The sequence below is a fragment of the Physeter macrocephalus genome, chromosome 11, assembly GCF_002837175.3.
Source record: "Physeter macrocephalus isolate SW-GA chromosome 11, ASM283717v5, whole genome shotgun sequence".
NCBI lineage: Eukaryota > Metazoa > Chordata > Mammalia > Artiodactyla > Physeteridae > Physeter > Physeter macrocephalus.
The window spans coordinates 156,892,018-156,907,093 of record NC_041224.1 but is presented as its reverse complement, the minus strand read 5'-3'; the positions used below and the strand labels follow the sequence as shown (position 1 = coordinate 156,907,093).

At 46.5% G+C, this 15,076-nt stretch overlaps 1 protein-coding gene across 4 annotated transcripts in view; it reads right to left on the bottom strand.

Annotated features, from left to right (window-relative positions):
- Positions 1-7,796: 7,796 nt before the first annotated feature.
- Positions 7,797-15,076, bottom strand: part of CIPC (CLOCK interacting pacemaker) — an 18,060-nt gene continuing 10,780 nt past the window's right edge. For all 4 annotated transcript variants that reach the window (XM_007106974.4, XM_055088643.1, XM_055088642.1 and 1 more), the window contains one exon: positions 7,797-11,363. In XM_007106974.4, the coding sequence (XP_007107036.1) occupies positions 10,470-11,363 (894 nt within the window). In that variant the 3' untranslated portion in view covers positions 7,797-10,469. The remainder of the gene's footprint in view (positions 11,364-15,076) is intronic.

Sequence of the window (15,076 nt, the reverse complement as noted above, 5' to 3'; positions counted from 1 at the left end):
AGATATTCTTTTTCCGATTCTTTCCCATTATAGCTTATTACAAGATGTTGATCCCTGTGCTATACAGTAGGTCCTCGTTGTTTATCTATTTTATATAGAGTAGTATGTATCTGTTAATCCCAAATCCCTAATTTATCCATCTCCTCTACTTTCCACTTTGGTAATGATTAGTTTTTCTATGTCTGTGAGTCTGTTTCTGTTTTGTAAATAAATTCATTTGTATCATTTTTTTAAGATTCCACGTATAAGTGATATCATATGATATCCGTCTTTCTCTGTCTGACTTACTTCGCTCAGTATGATAGTCTCTAGGTCCATCTACGTTGCTGCAAATGGCATTATTTCCTTCTTTTTTTAGGGCTGAGTAATATTCCATAGTACATATGTGCCACATCTTCTTTATCCGTTCATCTGTCGATGGACATTTAGGTTGCTTCCATGTCTTGGCTATTGTAAATAGTGCTGCTATGAACACTGGGGTGAATGTATGTTTCTGAATTAGAGTTTTCACCGTTTCCAAATTATATGCCTAGGAGTGGAATTGCTTAAACTTTAGTTTTAGTTTTTTAAGGGACTTCCATACTGCTTTTGGCTGCACCAATTTCCATTCCCACCAACAGTGTAGGAGGCTTCCCTTTTCTCCACACCCTCTTTGGACTCACTCTTCGACTTATCAAGAAGTGGACATTCTCGGTCCTCAGTGGGGCACACTGAATGAACCCCCCCAAAGGGGCAAGCACAGCTCTCCCTTGCCACAGACTCCACCCCTCCCCACTGTGCAACACACAGGGCCCCTGGAGCCTTCTGAGTTCATGACCCCTGAGAGGCTAAGCTTCAGGGGAGCTGAGTTCTAGTCCCGATTGTGCCTTAGATAAGCTGTGAGACCTTCCACAAGCCACTGGGCTCAGTGTGGCAAACCTCTGCCTAGCGTGTTGTGCACTGGGCGGTGGGGGGAAAGGCAGGAAGAGTGCTTGGGGGAAAAAGCAGTGAGGAGTACGATTTCAGAGGTGGAAAGACAGGGGAGGTGAAATGCAATGAATTGGATTTTGATGGATTCCAAGCCAGCAGAGGTCAGCAGCAGCAGGAAAAGGGCTGTTCCTGCTTTTAATCAGACTTGTAAGGACTGCTCACATGGTCCAGGTGGAAAGAGCCCTGGGAGACCCAAGGAAGGGGCCGAGCAGGCGGCCAGTAGAGCGAGCAGCCAGGCCCATCCACCTGAGCGCGCCTGGCAGCTGGGGCCGAGAGCTCCCTCGCACGTGCTGGGTAATTAATAAACAGAGGAGCAGGGGAGGGGGACGACGGCTCGCCGGAGAAAGGATTTAATTAGCAACGCCTTCAGGAGAGAAAATTAAATTACAGGAAACAATGGTGGGACTCCGAGGAACACGAAACCCCTAAACCGATTCCGCAGACCCGACCCCTGCGCGGGGCCGGGCCGCAATTCCACGGCCGGGGCCCCACCCCGTGGGACCAGGGCCGCGCGGGGCGCGGTCTCAGCCGGCTTGGCTGCGCTTCCCCGTCGCCCTTGGCATGCCTGGGACTCGCCAGGGGCCGCTGCCGTGGCTCGGCTCCGCCGGAAGGGGGCGCCCGCGCTTCGCAGGCCAAGGTGGGGCGCAGGAGAGGACCTCGGGCGAACCAAGCCCGGGTCTGGAGGGGCTTGAACCTGGGAGGTTCTTGGCGTTCACGACCTCGCTCTCATCCCTGCCGCCTCTCCGCAGGCACCACTGTGGCCTGGTGTCCCTCTACCCCACTCCCCCTCCTCCCCACAACCTGGTAGTATTTTTACTAGTATAAACAAAAGCAACCATTCTTGAGCTCACGCTAGATCCAAGCCTTCTGGTGAGTACTTGGCCTAGGGGAAATCACTGAATCATGACCACAGCCCAGATCTGCAGAAGAGGAAACCGGAGCTCAGAGAAGCCAAGGAAGTCGCCCGTGAACACACAGCTGTTAAGTGATAACGCTGACATCATACCCCATTGGTCTCTAAGCACTAGTCCAGCAGGGGAGCGCCTTTTTGATCCCCAGTCCCTAGTACGGAGCTTCTCTCATATTAGGCACTCAGGAAGGATTTGTTGAACGAATGGCAGGTGTCTCCTTGTTTGTCAGAGGGGGTGCTAACAGCTGAGAGGCTGTGAGGCTGAAATGAGATGGCATGTGTAAATACCTGGCACCGCACTTGGACCACTCTGAGCGTCTAGTAAAAGCTGGTGCCAGTGCTTCTCAAACTTGACAGTGTGCAGGAATCACCCGGGAACCTGGTACAAATGCAGATTCACAATCAGCTAGTCCTCTGATTCTGCATTTCTAACAAGCTCCAGGGGATGGCAACGCTACCGATCAACTGCACAGCGCAGGGCTAGTCCCTTCTCCTCGGCCCCAGCCCCAAACCCAAGCCCACGATGGGGAGCCACTGCAGGAGTTCCCAGTTTTGTCTGTGCATTCGCGGTCCTCTGAGGAGCTTTAATTACTGATGGGGATAGGGAAGGGGAGGTCCTACCTCCCAGAGAATCTGACAGAATTGGTCTGGGGTGTGGCCTTGAGCATCAGGATTTTCAAGGGCTTCCACTATGCAGCCAAGGCTAGACCCGCTGCCCTGGAGGTGCCTGCAGAGGGCAGTAACGTGAGCAAGAGGGTCTGAAGAAGTTCACCCCGTACAGGTGTGCGGACAGAATGTGCCGAGACTGGAGGCTGAGTCATCAGCTAGGAGTCTGGGCCACATATGAGATTAGGATCCTGGCTAGGGTGGGGCCTGCAGTCAATACGGATTCCTCAATAGCTCCCCACCCCCTGGCTGTATAGGCCTAAAGAGGGGTGAGGCCTAGGACAGGCTGGGCGAGCGTGCTTGCCAAGTGTGTGTGCTAAGGAGGGGCTCTGTTTTCGGTGCAGCAGGGTGTGGGAGGCCGGCAGGGAGCTGGGCTGATTGGCTGCTCACTGCCCGTTCAGGACTACGTGAAAGGCTGACCCTGGACGGAGGCCAGCTCAGCTGGCTCCATCCTACCCCCTTGAGCTTCGAACTTTGTGCTTTACCTGCAGCAACGATTGTATGATTACTGCTTCTTGAGCACCCCCTCCCCACCCCCCATGTAGAGCCACTGCAGTAGTGACACTTTACACCTTATGGCACAGTAACCCTTTAGAGGAGATAGTAATCTAACAAACTTGGAAAGGAGGCCCAGGGAGGGTATGTAACTTGCCAGGATCACACAGAAACCAGATCCAGATCCCAAGTTGTATTTCCATCTCACCATGATGCCTCTACTCAGACTCTTTCCTTTGGCTAAAACGCTGTTCCCCTTTCTCTCAGCTTATCTAAACTCCACCCAACGCCAAGGCTGAGCTCAAAGTTCAACTCACCTTGTGTTCCTTTCGAGACCTTGGAGAGCTCCTACAGCTCTGGTCTGTAGTTGACCTTGGACACCAGCCACACTACCTTGCCGTTGCTACTCTCCCACTAGAACAGAAGCAGGAAACATGTCTGTTTCATTCACCATTTCATACCCTACAACTAGGTCAGCACCTGGGACATAAATGTATTGACAATTTTATGTATTTGTTACTCTGAAGTTAACAATGATAATGTCTTGGTCAGGTAAGCTTCAGGAAACATTATAGCTTTCAGAAGTGGAAATGATCCGGGTTTGAGAGTAATACAGATTTTAGGGGGGTAGGGGGAGTGAAAAATCTGAGTAGTGAGGACCACATTTGAGGATTTTTAAAGGTCCCCAAAGTGGGACCTACCATGGGGCTGACCTGTGCTGTCAGATGCCTGCTCACCTCTGAGTCTGTGGGTCCCAGAATGCTTGTTTCCCTCGATTAAAAAATCAGTGCAGCAGAGACATTTACGGCCGGGTACATGCTCTCCCATGTTTCCCTATGCCCTGCAGTTGGCAGGGCCAGGAGGCCAGTCCTGTCACTGCGGCCCGACCTGACGAGTACAACTGGCAACTCTGGTAACTGACTAGCTAGGGGCTTCGCAGAGTAACTGAGCCTGGAAAATGCTTCAAGAATGCAAGCAGCATAAACTTCCAAATACATCTTGACTAGACAAGCATCAGCTTGAGGCTTTAAAAAAAAGCTTTCACCTTAGTTACCCTGGCGCCTCTGGCCTGCTCGATCTCCGGGACCATCAGTGAAAGCACGCTCTCTAAACCAGGCCTGGGACTGCCCTGTCAGCTGTGGGCATCCTGGGCTGTTGGTTTTGGTGGTTCACTGCCCTTCCTCCGTGTGCTTTGCTTAAGTGAACACACACCTGCATCTCCCGAGCAGCCCAGTGACAGGCGAGAAGCCTTGCTGGAGAACAGAGGGGAGTCAGAATTAATCATTCTCTAGGGGGACCACCTGACCTCCAGAACCAGACTTTCCTGCATTTGTTAAATAGGATGCAGGGCCTACTGAAGGTGCAGTTTTTTATTTGTGGGCATCTTTAAGCTTCTCTTCCCCTGACTCTGGGGCGACTTATGAATCTCTATCAGGGGTGAGCAGAAGAGATGGTGATCTCAGCCCAGCTCTCTGGAGGGGTTTTATGGTTTTACTATCTGCGAGTAGGAGCAGGTCTGGGTTTTTCGGCCAGGGCTCAGGAGCTGCCATGCTCTCGGCCCCAGACGGAGGACAGGCTCCAAGCCAAGCACTCCCATCTGCCCAGCCAGAGGCCAAAGGCTTGTGGGTGGCCCTGGAGAACAGAGGCCCTGGCCCACCTCTGTTATACAGACATTTACTGGAATTAGCGAGCAGTCCTGCAAGGCCCCTGCAATTCCTGAGATAAAGTGAGGTTTTAGGAAGATTAAAGGCAGCTATTTTTACTCTCATGCTCTCCAGCCACTCTGAAGGCCTTGCTCCAAACGCTCATCATTCAACCTGACTTGGGCCCTCACGCGGGCTGGCCTCGGGATCCTACTTTCAGTTTTTATTCCCTTTCATTTCCTAACAGCTTCCACCCACTCACTGTGTTACTCCACAGGCTTTTCTCTTTCTTTCTCATCTCCTCCAGATGCTGTAATGTGAGGCAGGAACCACACAGACTGTTCTTTCAAGCAATTCTCTCATGCCTTGCATAACCATCCTTCAGAAAGAGAAACAGATAGGAAAGCCACGTGTCATAAGCACGAAGAGAGGAAAAAGCCAAAGTGGTCACAGGAGTCCATGGACCCACAGAATATCTCCTTCCAGGAAACCAGTCAAAGGCTGGGTTGAGATTTGCTCTCTTCCCATTAGTTGTCAGTGTGATTTTGGTAGAAAATACTGTTAATTATTCCAAGCAAATGACAACCCTTAAGGGGTGGAAGGCCATCACTTGATTGCTGGGCTTTTGTGCAGGAAGGCTGCCTTGCTCTGTGGAGCAATTTCAAAGTACTTTAGAGACATCATTTTTTTGTACCTCACCATAATCCCAGGATGTCAAGTGGACAGCAAGGACTACTCCCCTTCTCTTATAATAAAGGGAACCGAGATAGAGCTGCTTTCTGCTGCCTCTTCCTCTCCAGCCACTCTGCTCGTGCTGTGTCAACCAGGCGGACCTCTTCTCATCTCTTACCTCTCTCCCGGTGGGGATGAAAGGTGATACCCAGAGCCTGGGACCAGAATAAAGTCCTTACAAAGTACCACCACATCTACATCGGCTATGACTATTTACCATTAAAATAATGTTAAACCAACCTAAGAGCCTCCTTAGAGAACACGCAGAAACATCTTCTCTGCCAAAAAGGAAGCTTCCTAGCACGGTGCACAGAGAAGAGCTGGGGCAGCATCACACAGATTCCGGGGAGGCAAAGGGAGTGGGCCAAGAGAAAAATATTAAAAGGTTATGGGGAGAGAAATCTGGAACAAAATAAAAGCAAACTGACATATTCTCTAAAATATAAAAATGCATTATGTCCTTCATTTCAGATGAAACAGCTATTGGCAGATGACTGACTAGGAAAGGACATGATTTGATTTAATCCCCAATTATTCTCCTTTGGGGCTACTGAGTCTTCATTCGAGGGCAGTCTCTTATGTGGGAATTAGTAAATCCATGTTAGCTGCAACCAGGTAATCAAAACCAATGCAGGCTGGCAAAATGCTTCCCCCAGAGTCACATATAATAAGTTTAAAATCTGACAGAACACCTTAAAATCAACTAACCAGAGCACTAGGAACCTACTTTGTAGGCACCCAGGGTTTTCTTTAAAATTTAATTGATTACCGACAGTCTTCGACTTAGCATTTTTTGACTTTACGATGGTGCGACAGAGAGAGGCATTCTGCAGAAACCCTACTTCAGATTTTGAATTTTGATCTCTTCCCCAGCCTAGTGACGTGCGGTAGGATCCCCTCGTGATGCTGGGCAGCCCCCAGTCAGCCACGCGATCACGAAGGTCAACAACCGATATACCTACTGCCATTCTGTACTCAGACAACTGTTCTGTTTTCACTTTCAGTACAGCAGTCAACAAATTACATGAGCTATCCAACACATCATTATATAATAGGCTTTGTGTGAGATGATCCTGTCCAACTGTAGGCTAATGTAAGTGTTCTGGGCAAGTTTAAGGTTGGTTGGGCTAAGCTATGATGTTCGGTAGGTCAGGTGTACCACATGCATTTTTGCCTTAGGATATTTTCAACTTATGATGGGTTTATCAGGATGTAACCCCACTGTAAAATGAGGAAGATCTGTATTTTAAGCCTCACCTGTAACACAGATAGAGATCTTACAGATGGTTAGAGTTGGGAAGGACCATAGAGAGAACCAGTTCCAATTCTTTATTATTCAACTGAGAGGAGTGATACCTAGAGGTTCAGTGACTTATCCAAAGTCACCCAGTTAACGAGTGACAGATGTGACAGGTGCATGGAGGTCTTTAGACCCCACTGCACCAGCTACAATCTGCAATGATGTCATAAAAGATGTGGATTAAACAGACATGTTTGCAACGGGCAGGTATTTCCACATACAGGAATCATGTCCAAGGGCCAGGGACGACAATAACAGGGCTCTCCTAAGCCTTGCAGGATCCACTCTGTGGTTCTCGTGTCTCTAGATTCCATCTCTTATGGGAGGGTGGTTCTCTATTTCAGGAGGGGCCTCTTCTAGCCATCTTTACTCATTTTTGTTCGTTTTAGTGGTCTTACAGCCATCTTTTTAAAAGTCACTTAGAAAATTGTGTAGAACAGAAATAATGTTGTAAGAATTAGACTATGGCAGCCCTACAGGCCTTTAAATGATGATAAGCTTTTTATTTTCCCAGTGACTTAAAAACCCCAGGATGGCTGTCCTGACGGGCCTCGGAGAGCAGGGAAGACTACACAACTCCCTGTTGAGACTCTGTAGGTGAACCTTGATAAGGAGGAGCAGAGCCTTAGGAATCAACTCGGAGAAGCAGGAAGGAAAAGGTTTGGAGATGTACTTGCTAAGGACCTCTCTGTGGTAAAAGAACTTTACTTGATATGGTTTTAGTTTATTCCAGGAGACAACTGTAGTGGTTCTGTCACTTAAAAATTCTGTTTGTGAACGTGTCGTTATCAGATGGAAGAAATCATTGGATTGTATTCTACTCTCTCTCCTCCCAACCTACCCAATATAAACCTCCGTGACTCTAGGGAAAGTTGGACTATCCATTTGCCTTAAGAGTGCCTGCATCTCCCTTAAGTTCACACTGGTGAGAGTCTGAACAATGAATTTCCACAAGTTCAGTAACTAATCCCAGTATCCCCAAATGACACGAGTACATATGTATGAAACCTAAATCAATCAAACATTTACTCTTGATTTCACTTAGCATTTTAAGCAGTTATAAAGCCCAAAGGCCAAATAGTTTTCAAGTAAGTGACTTTTATTTTTCTCTGACGTTTCACAGTCAATTTCTACAAAACTTCATACTTCCTCAAAAGAATTCACATTTGGTAAATAAATCTCTACCCTAAAGAATTCATAGCTGGAAAAACACTTCAATATATGCACGAGAGTTACTTTTCTGCTGAAGGAATCATAGTAAAGTCAGACAATACCACAATCAATAAAAAGCAATGAGTGTAGTAAATTACAAATGTCACCAAACTCCATTCCCGTAACCAATTCAATCAGCAGCTTTTTCTAGACGTGTTTCAATACTGCCAGCACAGTCTGCCAAAACTTCTCTTAAGGGCTGGTTTGAGCTAAGAATGGCTTTTAGAAAACAGCAGCTTTGCCACAGAACTTCATACCAGATCAAATCACGCATCACTAAAACCATTACTACTTACAGCCTTGTGAAACCAACGGAGATCCTTCCAGTCAACTCCGAGGTTCCTCCATTTGCCGATCTGGTTTCTGGCCTCACGTGTCTGCTAGCCTCAGTGGATCTCTCCTTCCACGACCAGCTTCTCTAAGTGGCTTCATCTGCTTACTGCTCCACTAGGTAAAGAACACCCATGCTAAGAGCCCAGAGAGACTTCCACACTGAGTTACAACATCAGAGAAGAGCCGGGGGGCGGTGCTGCTTCTCCCTGTCACTCAGCAGTGAGGATCAATGACGGCTTTCATCATCTTTCACCTGACAGGAGGGAATGCAAACCTTAATCTAGGAAGAAGAGTCCAAGACGCATAAAGCTCCACAGAGGGTTTTTCTGAAGGAATAAATTTGGTTATCAGCAAGTGTGTTCAGATTTTTGACTCAGTAAGACTCATGACTGGTGCCCAGGCTGTTCTGAAGGCACCTGTTTCTAGAGCTCTGCTGCCAAACATACTCTGCCAAAAAGGAAGCTTCCTAGCATGGCGTGCAGAGCAGAGCTCCTGCAGCACCACAAAGATTCAGGGGAGGCAAAGGGTGTGGGCCAAGAGAAAACTATTAAAAGGAGCAGAGTCTGCTTAAAGACACATTTGCTCTGAGTTTTGAAATCTTTCAGAAAGCAAATGGCAGGTAATATTTCTGCATTTACCAGGAGAGTCTGAAGATTTTACTGAGTTGTTTACTTCTAAATTGGTCATATCTAAATTGTACATGTTTGAGAACAAAATGCAGGCAATCCGAAGCCTTGTAATTTTAAAACTATGTTAAGAGTTACAACTACCTAGCAAACATGAGCATTAGCTTCTGGCCTTGGTAGAACTTCAAGAACATTTTCCTTGCAGAAAAGATGAAGTTGGTCATACGGAATTTCTTACTAAAGTAACTGGTACAAAGATTTTCAAGAGGATGAAATTTTTAAATGGGAGGATAAAAAGCTGGCAACTTTACTACTTAGAAATCTAGTTTACAATGAGGCTGAAAGAGCGTGTATCATCTGCAAGTTCTCATAACACTCTCCACTTCTAGATGGACTTCACATAACCCACTACACCTTTGGCTTTGCAGCCAAATCCAGTGCACGAAAGAAACACAGAAGACTCTGCTCCACATCACTGTGACATAAGACAAATGAAAACTCTGGATGTGGAAAGAAAATGGATAAAAAGAATGTTTTCCAATTTTTTGTGGACTTAATGTCATAACCTTATGATGATTTTAATTCAAAGTTTATCAAGCTTAATAATCATTTCTTTCCTCTTTTGTAAAAACAAAGGGGGAAAAAAGATGGTAGCAGAGGGCTGACTTGTATTACACAATCGGGAACCATGAAGCTCTCTTTTAGGATTTTCAAATATAAGAAAATCTTTTGCATTGTTTCAAAAGAAGAGAGAGAAAAAAAGCATAAATTATCAGAATCTTCCAGCTCTCAACCAAGAGATGCTAGCCATTTCTCCTTCTTCAGACTCTGAGTCAAAAAAGCAGTTCATCAACTGTAGCTCCAGATGGTCCTAAATCCATTCCATACTTTACAAATCTGAAATATTTCACCTACCAGTTTAACAGAAATCTGGCTTATGATTAAAGTGTATGAGTTAACGGTACTACCCTTTCCCCTTGACTTGCGAGTTTAAAGAAACAAAGCTTTACGTGATTAAGTGCTTGCATCCGAGGACCAATGTGTGCCCAAAGCATTTTAAAGCATTTTAGGTTTCTCCCAAATGGCACAAAGCCTCGTAAAATGCAAACACCCTCCTCTTATATTTTCCTCTGTGACTAAGACCTTCAAGGGGAGATCCACGAAGGGCTCCTTATGTCACCTACTCCCTGGCTTGACAGGTGTCACTCTGTATGCTTGTCTGCATCACTGCATCCCTGATCGCGGTTAGTGAGTGGGATGGTGGGAAGTGACAGCTAGAAGGGCCCCACACAAGCATCTTTCCCGCTTTGCCCCGTGATCCATCGAAGTGCCTGCAGGCTAAGGAAGAGGGACTCGAGGACACCCAAATCTGAGGTCCTCAGTGCAACGGAGACAAAAGTAAACTGTGCACAGACCACAGGTTAAGACAGTAGCCAGGTATTGGCATGTGGCTTCATAAGTGAACCGCTGAACAGTTTAAGTTTAAAAGGAAAGCTCTTACATAAGCTTTGGGAAACAGGAGTAGATAACGGTAAAAGAGTTAAAAAGAACCACTCAAGTAACAGGAAAATATGCCTTCTATGTTATATGTCTGGCTGATCGGAGAATGATTCTAGGTCACTGCCAGTATGACCTGACCCTGATGTTAAAGACGCCTGCAGCTTGGCCCAAGCCTGAGGAGCCCTGCTCTTGGCGGCCTCGATAAATAGCCGGGTCTGCTCCTTTAGCTGGTCTAGTTCCACCTGAGTTGCCTGGTTCTGACGAATCAACTCCTTGGTTTTCAAAGTGATCTCCAGCAGACCAGATTTGTGTAGGACTACGAGGGTATTCTGAAACCGCCTGTGCTTGCTCTGCCGCCGCTCTGAAAAGCTATCTGGGCTGCGGCAGAGGTGCTCTGCAGCCCACAGAGGGGAGCTGTAACTAGCTGACAGTGGGGACAGCGGGGAGTTGCTCTCCATCCCATGCAGGGTACTGTCTGACGCACAGACAGGGCTGGCGGGGGAAGCAAAGGTCAGGCTGGGAGCTTTAGCCACATGGCTGCTGGACACTGGCTGAAGCGTCTGTGGACTTCCACCTGCCACCAGGCAGGGCACACCCTGAAGAGCTGAGTCCTCGGCGAGCTTGGTGCTGGGGGGCGCTGGAGTCGGGGGCCTGGATGGGCCAGCACCAGTCTTGGTCGGCTCACTAGAAGACAGGCTTGGCCCAAGTCTCTCAGTACAGATCTTCTTCTGCATTCCACCTTCTCCTCTTTCTTCTGGGCTGAGGGAAAGGCCCCTTTTGCCTGGGTGTGGGGCTATTTTGGTGTAAGAATTGAGAATGGGCAAGTAGTTCCTGGAGTCTGACTTTTTCTCACCAGCGTGACATGGGCTGACAGGAGACGGTACAGGTGGATGAAGGAATAAGAGCTGGGGCTGTGCTGAGATCACTTCAAAGGAGGGCTGCACAGACCACGATTGGAGCTGGGACGAGCTGCTGCCCTGAAGGAAAAAGCAAAGGAAGAGAGCAGCACACCACGTGTTACCTGCAGCTGTCCAAGAGGCAAAGCAAATACTCAGATATAAGTACAGCGCTTCCCTCACACACGCGGTAGCCCTTCTTAACATGACTGGAGATGTGGTTTAAAAATTCATTTGGGTCTGACATCACATATTTTTTTTCTTAAGGGAAAACTGGAGGAAATAGCTATCTTTATTCAAGTGTTATCACTTGAGAAGAAGAAACTGTAGGAAGGTGAAGTAGTGACATAGTTAAGGTCACAAGTAAGGCAATAAAAGTATGGATAGGGGACTTCCCTGGTGGTCCAGTGGCTAAGACTCCACGCTTCTACTGCAGGGGGCGCGGGTTTGATCCCTGGCGAGGGAACTAAGATCCCGCATGCCATGCAGTGCAACAAAAAAACTTTTTAAAATAAATTAATTAATTAAAATTTAAACAAAAATATTTTTTTAATTTTTTTTTTAAAAAAAGGATGGATAGGGCTTCCCTGGTGGCGCAGTGGTTGCGCGTCCGCCTGCCAGTGCAGGGGAACCGGGTTCGCGCCCCGGTCTGGGAGGATCCCACGTGCCGCGGAGCGGCTGGGCCCGTGAGCCATGGCCGCTGGGCCTGCGCACTCCGGAGCCTGTGCTCCGCAGCGGGAGAGGCCACAGCAGGGGGAGGCCCGCATACCACAAAACAAAAAAAAAAAAAAAAAGGATGGATAGTACAATTTGCCGGCATAAGTTAAAATGTGCTAATCTCAATACTATAAATGTGACTTCACACCAGTCTATCTTCATTTAGTTACATCTGGAACCTCTTTTACCTGAAAACAACTATTGATTAAAACTGTACTCCGCAGCGGGAGAGGCCACAGCAGGGGGAGGCCCGCATACCACAAAACAAAAAAAAAAAAAAAAAGGATGGATAGTACAATTTGCCGGCATAAGTTAAAATGTGCTAATCTCAATACTATAAATGTGACTTCACACCAGTCTATCTTCATTTAGTTACATCTGGAACCTCTTTTACCTGAAAACAACTATTGATTAAAAAGTTACACATTGTCAGGAGTCCATGGGCCCCTGTATTTAAGGCAATGACGCCCGACTACCACAAAGCTCTGCAAGGCAGGAACAGCCACCGTGTACGGGTGCTTAACCACAGGCTAGCACTGTGTGTGATGTGTCACATGCGTTGTCTCACTGAATCACCATAATGATCCCATGAGGTAGTTATCATTTCCTTTCACAAACAGGAAACTGAGGCTTAGGAAGTTGAAATAACTTGCTTTCAGTCCCCAAGCTACTAAGTGGTGAAGATAGGATTCCATCCTCTGACTCTAAAACCCATTCAAACCGTTCTGCTACATTGCTTTTGTTCTATTACTCCTCAATTATACATTTTAATTTTTAATTAAAGTACTGATTCAGATAGTAATCTAATAAAGGGCATGGCTACTTTTCTCATGTATTTATTCATTTAAAAGATGGACTCAGACTCTTTATTACAAGGACTTTCCATGAACTTGTCTCTAATATTTAAAAGCCAGTCCAATTCCAACCCGGGCCCAAAGATATGAGTGTAGATGAGGCTAGGCAGAGAGAGAGCCTGACAGAAGCTCTTACCCTTAGTGCAGTCATGTGATTTACCTGAGGAAAGCAATGGACTCTGCTCCCACACCGGCACCTGATTTGCACACATTTCAGCTTCTTGGATACCTGCTTAGGAACTCTTGGCCAAGTTCAACTACAGTTCATCTCCTGTGCAAAGGCTGGGATGACGTGGAGAGTCCATTCTGGAGCCCTCCTGGTGTTCAAATATACTCTGGGATGTCCATTAGCAAGCAATGCTGGGCCTAGCAACCACACTCCCCCGTCAGAGGAGATACAAAAATCAGGGGTCTTTCAAAGAAGAGATCAGCCTAGTCCGGATCAGTCAAGAGCAGAACTTCAGGCTGTCCCCCTGCTCACTCATGCCATAAGGGTTGACCTACAAGGCAAATGGATCCAGAAAATACCTAACTCGTTGCTTTCCCAAGGTGATTTCACTGGATTGTTCTTCCTAATGCTATTGTTATGCCCACTTAGATACTTAGCTTATTTGTTCTAATTTAGATTTTACAAGGTACCATTCCTATTGAAATCACCTGAGGGAATACCAGACAAGATTTTGGACTTGGATAGGATCTCAGAATCATAGGGTCTTGGATAAGATCTCTAGAATCAATCCTAGCCTCATGTTAAAGATGAGGACAATGAAGTTCACAGTGATGAAGTAATTGTGTGTAAGATCATGCAGTCTGGTGACAGAACTGGAATCAGAGCCTCAAAAGAAAAATCCTAAAACCAAGAGGCAATAATTAAGACATTATGCAATAAGCAAAGATTTTAAAACGTGTATAATGCTTTTAAATTTGGAATGTGCTAGATTCTAGCATATGTGAAAAAAGAAAACTCCTAGACTGCTCCATCAGGTCAGTCTGCCCCCAAGCCTCCTGTCTCCTGATCAAGCCCAGCAGCCTTCCCAGTGGGTCTTTGTCCTGAAGAAGATGGCTCTGCTGGACCCGCCTACTCACCCTGCAACTGTGGGCTGTTCTCAGCCCTCTGGAGCTGCCAGCGTCGCCCACAACAATCAACAAAGATGCCTAAGAAAGAGTGACCAGGGGGCCAGAAAGGAAGGCAGGGAGGAAAGAGCAGGAGACAGGAAGCCCTGAGAAGCACCGGTGGGGCCTGGACAACCTCATTTGGGCTCCATCTCATGTCTTTATTCTCTCGCCTCATTTCAGTGAGGAGAGCTGTGCTTCAGCTGAGATGTGATCTGCCAAGCAAATATCTGCAAATTCTTTTTCCAAACTCACCAAGTTGCCTTGTTGAAAATCAGTTTGTGTTGTTCAGCAATAATTAGGTAATAGTTAAGACATTAAGGTCTCCTGTCAGGCTACAGCCACATTCTTCTACCTAAGGTGGGAAGGTCAACAACATACAGCCAGATTTCAAACTTCACTAGCTTTGAGCAGCCACATCAACGGACCCATGCGAGGACTGATCTATTTTAGAGCAAAGTAGGGTAAGGTTACATGTTCTTTAAGTTCATATGATTGAGTTGTTTGTTTCAAACACTGGGGCTTAGCTTAGATTTTTATCTAAATCTTCTTTTCTTTCGTATCTAGACAATAATCACATAATTTTCATAGTTATGTAAGAAAGCCTGAAACAGGGTTATTTTTCAATTCCTCAGTAATGCTGTGTGGAGTCTGCTGATATAGCCATACCTAAACCAAAGAGCTCCTTTTTCTCACTAACGACATAGCTTTGGCTGATTACTAAGAAAGTGCTCAGAATGTAACATGAGAAACAGGGAAACTGCCTCTACTTCTCAAAAAAGTATTTCTAAAAGTCCCAGTCAAATTAAAAAGAGATCCTCTTGTTTCTACCTTAAATTCTGTCATATCTTAGAATGCACTATAGAAGTTGGGACATTTCTGCTTGGTTCCTTTAAACATGACTAAAGCATTCCAGATCGCTTTGGACAAACTAGGGATACAGAAATAAAATAGTCTTACTATCTGGAAAATGAGAACACATGTGATGACTCTTTGATATGTTTTTTGGGTTTTTTTTGGCGGGGGGGTACATGGGCCTCTCACTGCTGTGGCCTCTCCCGTTGCAGAGCACAGGCTCCGGACGCGCAGGCTCAGCGGCCATGGCTCAAG